The 8934-nt window shown below is 29.7% G+C and overlaps 1 protein-coding gene across 1 annotated transcript in view; it reads left to right on the forward strand.

Annotated features, from left to right (window-relative positions):
* Positions 1 to 4969, forward strand: part of LOC114330626 (melanotransferrin) — a 59439-nt gene extending 54470 nt beyond the window's left edge. The window contains exon 11 of the mRNA XM_050645267.1: positions 32 to 4969. Coding sequence (XP_050501224.1) covers positions 32 to 254 — 223 coding nt within the window. The 3' untranslated portion in view covers positions 255 to 4969. The remainder of the gene's footprint in view (positions 1 to 31) is intronic.
* The last annotated feature ends 3965 nt before the right edge of the window (positions 4970 to 8934 follow it).

The raw sequence follows: 8934 nt of genomic DNA on the forward strand, positions 1-8934 counted from the left end.
ATTGCACTTTTTAATTTTTGTGTTATTACAGTTTCAGTATGTTTTCGTCACCGCCTCCATACGCTGATCTGATCTTCCAAGACGCCACAACGCAGCTAAAAGTTATCCCTCCCAACAAGCGACAGTACTCAGATTACTTAGGCAGCGACTTTATGCGAGCGAGGAGGATAGTAGACTGCCATGCCGGTAGTGTCAGTATGAAAGCAACTTTGCTAGCAGCCGTTCCAATGATACTTCTTGCGTTTTTATTGTAACTACTAGTTTTTAGGTAGTAATTCTAATGTGATGTAAATATTTCCGTCCGCAATTTTGTACTGAACGTTCATTTTTATAAGATGTTTTTTACCTAGGTATTAAGTTGAAAACTGTACATGACTCTGAATCTCATATTTTAAAACTATCAGTGCATTTTAATAATACATTATATTAATTTGAACAAGTATTTTTTCATATCAGTATTTATGTATAAGCTTGTTCAATTGAAACATCTTTGGTTAGGTTAGCCTTGGAATTGACGTTATGATCGGTTCCTATCATTTGTATTTGACTACTCTTTTAACTATAGTGACTTCAAAATGGCGTTTTTTGTTAACAATGTGTCTAAATATAATCAGCGTGCGGCCATACCAATTTCAACCTTCTGGGGGCAAGGTCATGTTAACATGTTTTTTCAACCAGAAGGACCCTGGAGTTCATGGAGTTTACGAAACCTAGAGTGCATATTAACGAGAACCTTTCTAGGGAAACTTTAAACAAGGTTTATTAAGCAATATGACCAACACGTCCAGAAAAGCTTGTCATTCCTCTGCACGACAATGCTATGCCTTATGTCGCCGAATAAGTACAAAAATGTACAACGATAAAAAATAGAGGATTTTAGAGTATCCACCAAGCTATAGTTCCGATCTATCGCTCTACGATTTTTACATCTTTGGGCCGTTAAAAGGTATCGTTTAAAAAGTCGTTCAGATGGACGAAGAAATACAAAATGCCGTCAAACAATTCTTGGAACTACAACCACAAAAATTCCTAAAACAGGGTATGCATCGGTTGGTGGAACAATGGTATATGTGCCTTATATATAGTAGTAATTATAGTAATTATTTGTAGATACAGTTCGTCTAATATACTTACCGTTGCACGTCATTATCTACGTCAGAGATCTAAGTTGACATAGTTGCCAAAATATAAAAAAAATCCTGAATCCATTTTAAATCAAATAGATCACATAATTATTGCAAACGTGGATTATACAACAAAACAAATTAATATTGAATGTAAATAAATAAAAACTCTAGAACTAGAAAACTTAAACTTAAGTTATAATCCTACGTTAAAGTAAATAATAAAAACAGTAAATATAATAAAACAAATACCTATAGTACAGAATGATAACAAATATGAAGTGTCATCACCGCAACTGTCAAATAAATGTTACCAATTTATGCCAAAATGTCACCTTTGTTCGCTCGTAGTTATAGTGTAATCCGAACAAGTGTTATTTATAAATACACTTTATATTCCACTTATACAAATTAAATGAAACAAGTTAGGGTATGTGTCTTTAAATGTACATTAATATAAATATTCCAATATTATTTCTACGCGTATGTAATAAAATATTTCTAGTGGCTGTAATTCCAGTGTACTCGACAAGTGACTCTAAAAAAGAACACACCTACCGCCTAAATATTTCGTATTGGTATCATGTGACGTCACGGGCTATGACGCGGATAACGTGCAACGGTAAGTATATTAGAGGGAGTATATGTACCGATAATTTTTTTCTGGATCAAAGATACGTTTCAATTGAACAAGCTTAGTAAATTTGTTACTGTTATACTTTTCTATATACGTCGTAAGAATAAGTATCTTATTCTAAAAAAATAGAAGTAATTAAACAAACTAAATAAAATTACTGAAGTTCAACTACAAATAACCAAATGAGTTTATTGCAGAATGCGCTGTTTCAAAACAATATTTATTCTTAAGACTTGTTGGAAGGTACAAAAGTTTTGTTTCTGCAGCAGTTACAAACACTTTGAAAGAAATCTAATGCATCTGGTAAAATGCTAAATAATTGCCTTTTTTAGTCAATAATTACTGGCGACGAATCTAGGTATCATTATTATAATAAATAAAACGAGAACGTCCAGATAAGCTCTCACATGGTGTCATTCTTCTGCACGACAATGCTCGGACTCACGTTAGAGCATCCACTCTATAGCCCCGATTTATCGCCTTGTGATTTTCACGGACTAACAAGTACAAAATGATGTAAAAGATTCAAAAATTCTTCAAGCAACGGCCACAAGAATTCTTTAAGCAGGGTATACATCGGTTGGTGAAACAATGGGATATGTGCCTTCATTGTAATGGTAAATTATTTGTAGGTACATTTACCAATAAATTTTTTCTGGGCCAAAGATGGGTTCCAATTGAACAAAGTCCTATTGTTGAGGTATCCAAGAGTGATATCTGTCTACAAAAGCTAAAGGACAATTAGCAAAATTAAAAAAAAAATTAGGTTGGTTTTCGTATCGGAGAATCGTGACAATATCCGCATTTTCCGATCATTTACAAACTGCTGCAAAAACAAACCTGATAAAAAAGTTTATTATTAATTATAGATTAACATTATTTTTAGTAAAAATAAAATCATTTTAGATTTTAAATAATTTGTAACAGTATTTAACTACATTTAAGTATTTGATCACTTTTTTGCATGTTTTAGAACATTTTACATATTTTGTTATTTTTTTTTATTTTATATTCGAATTACTAATGGGAAGAAAGAAATATTAAGAATCTCTTTTAAAAGTAGGTATGTGATAAATTTACACATTTTTTTTTTTGAAAAACTCATACACTTGTTGCCTTAATTATTGTGAATTTTGTAAATATAAAGTACAATAATTGACAGCTACTATTTAGCAACATTTTATATTTAAATAAGATTAGTGAGCTACAGTTGTGCATGTTTATTCAGTTACATGATTATTCATTTGTTAGTAATTTCCAAGGAGTACGTTTATTGACTTATGAAGGTCATCACAACAATGGCAAATTTAAACAATCGTAGTTACATGAATCAAAACCAATATCGGGTAAAAATTTGGGAGGGTATTTTAGCAGTTTAAGTGATACAGCTACATTTTTAACAATTCTACTGGGTTCTTAATACATCACTCAATATTTATGTATGATAGGTTTTTACTCGTCTCGACAATACTTACTGATTTTCCTTTACTGTTTCATTCGATATTCAGTGTTAATTTCTTGCATATTAAGCTAATAAAAAAGGTTAATAGTGTAAATAGTGATGCATGAAATCAAAATTAAATAATATGGTAAATGAGTTCGGTGTATATTAACCTTTAACTACACGCGCTGGCGTATTTTGTACGCCAGATATAAGAATTCTACTGCAAATATATTTAAAAATTTAATTTTTGACCTTGTTTATCTCTCTAACCTATCACTGGAATGTGCTTTACAATTTGATTTTAGTTTCGTTATAATCGGCATTCTGGTAAGATCGTAATTTACAGTTTATTATTTGTTGTTTCCTGTGGTGGACAATATACGCCACGATTATATTGATATAAGTCGTAATATGAGTACATATTTCAATCGTTTTTTAGTCATTATGGCACAAAATATATTTTTCTTTATAAACAATACTTTTTCTCCTGTAAAAAAATCACATTTCAAAAAAATTTTTTATTACTAATTTTATTTATCATGGAATCCAATTATTCTATGATTCCAGTTATAAATCCCAATTGGCTTACTGAGAAGGAACTCCAAGTATTCACTGATGCCGAATAAGGTTTATAACAAACAACTAAGTGTATTTTTTCAAAAAAAAATAAACAAATCCGCTATTTTTAAGTGTATTTTCTTGTGGCGTATAAAGTACGCCACGCGTGTAGTTATGTTATAACTTGATGCGCGAGTAGTTAAATAGTAATAATATTATACTATCCAACTATATAAAAACTTATTTTTGACAGCTAAATAAAAAAAATTATAAATGTTCACTGAGAGATTTATATTTGTTAAATTCTGCTCTAAAATTCGGTAAAATTATATACGTAAAATGAGTTTTGATAAACCAACAAAGGAGGCCAAAGCCTTAGTAGGAAAAATGGAAGATTACCCATTAACCAACATATAAAACAGGTTGTATTTTCCTGTGACCGTGTCACAAAAAAAGTTGACCAGCGCAAGAAGATGTAATAATTATATAAACTGTTCTCTTAATAAGGTACTGGTTCATTACTTTCTGCAACATAGAAAAGATGTGTTTAATAAGATTGCTCATAGGTAATTTTTCTTTTTTCGACTGCATATGGATCATACACCGATTCTTTATTAAATTTTGTGTAACTATGGTTTATAGAAAAAGAGAAATAAAGTAGAAACCTAATGTGCAAATATTGAAACTAATGATGAATATGTTTTATATTTTAAAATGTCAAATAAATGTAAACATTTCCAATTATTTTTCTTTGTAAAAATTGTTATACATATTTAATTAGTTTGTTATTTACCCTTAAATGTCCAACAATATGTGGGTTCCATGTATGACCAAGGGTGGGTAAAAAATGTCCACCTCGAAAATAACTAATAAGGGTGGACATTTTACGCCCACCCATATTTGATTAGATATTATTATTACTTTTGTTTTCAAAAATATCGGTATAACCAAATTAACATTCGATAAAGGGCTGTCTTTTTAGCAATAAAATTTTTGAAAAATTTTGGAGCACGTAATAAATATGTTACAAGAGAATACGCATTAGATGGACGTGTTTTACCCACCTTTGGGCGTTTAAGGGTTAATAACGCTCTACTTGAAATCTAATAGGGTGTTTTAAACGTTTTGTGAAAAAGCTCCGTCCAAATTATACAATGTTTTTTATACATTTTGCCTTTGTTTTTAATAAATTGTATGTATATTTTAGTTTTTTCATTTATTTAAAAAATAATCAAGCCTTTTTGAATCAACAAGAGATTTTAACTAAGGAAGAGACTGACATAATGAGAATGTGGTTATTATAAACAGCATTTTGTGGAGAATTTAAATTTTCTTTTTTTATACATCAGCTTTATATATTGAGCTTCATGGGAAGGTTTATAGAAGAACTATATGAATTTTTGTTTCTTTTTCCTTAATAGCTTTGGATTTATTGATCTATTCCAGTATTCCACCTCGATGGATATTAAATACTGTTTGCTGCAATATTAAATATAAGGATATTGTGTACATATGCGCACATCTACATAGTTACGCACGAGTATACCTATACCGGGTGGTGAATCATAGGACACTCGATGGTAAATTCTAAATTGTTGAATTCCTGCTTCCCTAATTATTATACATCAGAAGTCACGAGAAACTGTTTGTAGAAAATCTCTATTAACAACAATTTCAATGTTAGATTTGTTCTACGAATTAAACACATTCAAAAAATGTTGCAAAAATATAATACATTTGCCATTTTTGATCTCTAAAAATTTTACGAACAAGCTGAATTTTGCTGAGAATATCAATTTTGGGACCTCAAAAAGTTGCAAAAAAAGTTTGCCACTCCTACCCCCGGGTTTCCCCTAAAACCACTCATAAGAATCGTAAAAAATGACAAAAATTGCGGAATTTTTATTTATTTAACAGCTGTATAGGAACTGACTTCATTTGCGACAAAATGCGGAAATTGGATACAAAAGCTACTCTTTTCACCATTAAAACGCATGTTGATTTTTGGCGGTTAGTGGAGTCACTGAAGGTTTTCACCTCCGATTTCGTTGAACCTCCATCGATTTTCATGAAAATTGGTGAATAATTAGAGTATACCTCAGGGAATAAAGGTGACATAAAGCCAACTTGCGCTTTTACCCTGGGGGTGGATGCCACCCCTTCTCGGGGGCGAAAATTATTTTATTAAAAATAATAGGGTCATTCCATTTCAAATCACTCAATTTTGGAGCAAAAAAAATTTTGGACCTCCGATTTGTCTGAAAATTGGTATATAGCTTCTGCGGGACGTAAAAATAAGATATTTAAGGTCAAAACATCTTCTTCTTTTTTTCTCAAAATGTTATTTTATGCGATTTTACAGTGATTTGGTGTTTATTTATACAAATTTGCATTTTCTATCGTAAAGTATCAATGGAAAACATAATATTTTAATAGAAGGGGCTCAAAAATGTCATTATATGGCATTATAACAAGTTACTTTGATTCAAAACAAGCTTTTGATTAAATTTTATAGTGTAGAAAACGTTAAAATACCGTTTTTTACATTTTTCTCCAATCCCAAAATACATCATAATCGATGTAAGTTTGAATACTGCTGAAAATTTGCCCACAGATAGACAACACATAGGACTTTAAGTGGTGAGAAGGATTTGAATTATATTACAATACCAAAAAAGTTACATGCAATATTATAGTCAAAAATATAGGCGTCTACTGTAAGTACAATTAACTCGAAAATATCGACCTCACGACAAAAATTGTTAAAAAGAAATTGTAATAATTGTAAATACGATTTATTTGGAACAATTTCAGTTCCTACCATTTTTGTCGAAAAGTTAAAAATGGCGGAGATATTGAGCAAAAAAGGTTCTCCTTTAAAATCAAGATGGCGGCTAACGTAACGGAGGAATTCATTCGTGATTTTAAATTTAGGCTACTATTGACTCCCCTAAAGATCAGAAAAATAAAATTTTGGGCAGCTCGGCATTCAAAGTCAAATGCTATCCCGACTGGACTAATATATACTTTTCGAGTCTGATATTACTGCATGTAACTTTTTTGGTATTGAAATATAATTTAAATCCTTCTAACCACTTAAAGTCCTATCTTTTGGCTATCTGTGGGCAAATTTTCAGCCAAATCGATGATAATGTATTTTGGGAATGCAGGAAAATGTAAAAAACGGTATTTTAACGTTTTTTACACTATAAAATTTGATCAGAAACTTGTTTTGATTCAAAATAACTTGTTATAATGCCATATAACGACATTTTTGAGTTCTTTCTATTAAAATATAATGTTTTTCATTGATACTTTACGACAGAAAATGCAAATTTGTTTAAATAAACACCAAATCACTGTAAAATCGCATAAAATAACATTTTGAGAAAAAAAGAAGAAGATTTTTTGACTTTAAATATCTTATTTTTACGTCCCGCAGAAGCTATATACCAATTTTCAGACAAATCGGAGATCCAAAATTTTTTTGCCTGAGTGATTTGACATGGAATGTACCACTAACATAAATCGATAGAGGGACAAATTCTAAGCAAAATTTGTGATATAAAGTTATTAATATAAATCAATACGTTTTGAGTTATGAAAAATCAAAGATTTTATTTTTTCGTAAAAAATTGCATGCTTTGAAGCGGTTTTTCACGTATAGCTCAAAAACTATAAGCTTTTACAAAAAAGTTATTATTACCTAAATTGAAGATAATAAAAAATTTAATGCACTCCTTACTTAAAGAACTAAACTTATGTTAATTCAAAGTGAGTTATGGTCAATTGAATGTATATTTTTTTTCGACGAGTACTCAAATCTAAGTATTCAAGCTTAAATAACGAGAAAACGATACATTTTATAAAATATACCTGCTAAACATTTGACAAAGTATTTCGAAATACCTATCAAATGAGCTCCAGAAGAAGTTAATAGCATCCAAATTATTAAGCAAGTTATGATGAAAATAAGAGAATTCTTTCGAATTTTTTAGGGAAAAGTGACAAATTAAACATACTCCATTTTCACAAAAATTAAAATTTATATACCCTATTCCACGAACATACGCCTGTTTTGGATTACTTCGACAACGAATATTTTACTGTGCAAAATAAGAAGAACGAAAGTAAATTGCAAATTACATTGTTGTTTATTGGAATAATTATTAGCGCCATTTACTTTCGTACTTCTTATGTTGCACAGTAAAATATTCGTTGTCGAAGTAATCCAAAACAGGCGTATGTTCGTAGAATGGCCCATAGTAATCCTTACAATAATTTCTTTATATTAGCATAAGTAATGATTTCAACAATTTTGACTGGTTTAGGATGCATATTTTTGAAAAAAAGATGTAATTTAAAAAAAAATCAGAATTTTTACAATGATCGTAATTTTCAGTTTTTTCTGATAATAACTCCAAAAATACTCAATATACGTAAAAAATTATATATAACCAAATTTTAGTTTTTTTTGTATCAAATATTTTTCGCTTTTTACTATTTCTGTAGGGTAAAAAATTTTAATGTGAGAACCATGTAACCGGGACCATTTAACCTTTTATTTTTAAAAAAGTAAAGGGTTTAAAAGACCTAATTCAACTTGGTTTAATAGCCCTTTGAATTACTTTCAAATGGTTTTTAGGTGAACCTGATATTTTAAAAACTAACGGAGTTATTAAAAAAAAAACAATATCATTTTGTGGAAAAAATTTTAAAAGATCAAATTTAAAAATTCTTTGGAGCATAGACTTTAATGCCATCAACTTGTTCAGGGACTCATTTGATAGATATTTTTATGTACTTTGTAAATATTACCTAAGTTCATGTTATAAAATGCATCATTTTTCCGTTATTTAAGCTTAAATACTTAGATTTGGGTACTCGCCGAAAAAAATATACAATCAATTACCTATAACTGACTTTTAGTTAACACTAAAGGGTTGTTCGAGCAAGGAGTTTATTTCATTTTTTATTAGCTTCAATTTTGGTAATACTAATTTTTAAAAAAAACTTAGTTTTTGAGTTATTGATGAAATATCGGTTAGAAACATGCATTCTGCTATCGGTTAAAAACATCTTTAATAACTCAAAAAGTATTGATTTATCTTGATAACTTTATATAACAAATTTTGCTTATAATTTGTCCCTCTATCGAATTGTGGGGATAT

The sequence above is a fragment of the Diabrotica virgifera genome, chromosome 3, assembly GCF_917563875.1.
Source record: "Diabrotica virgifera virgifera chromosome 3, PGI_DIABVI_V3a".
Lineage (NCBI taxonomy): Eukaryota > Metazoa > Arthropoda > Insecta > Coleoptera > Chrysomelidae > Diabrotica > Diabrotica virgifera.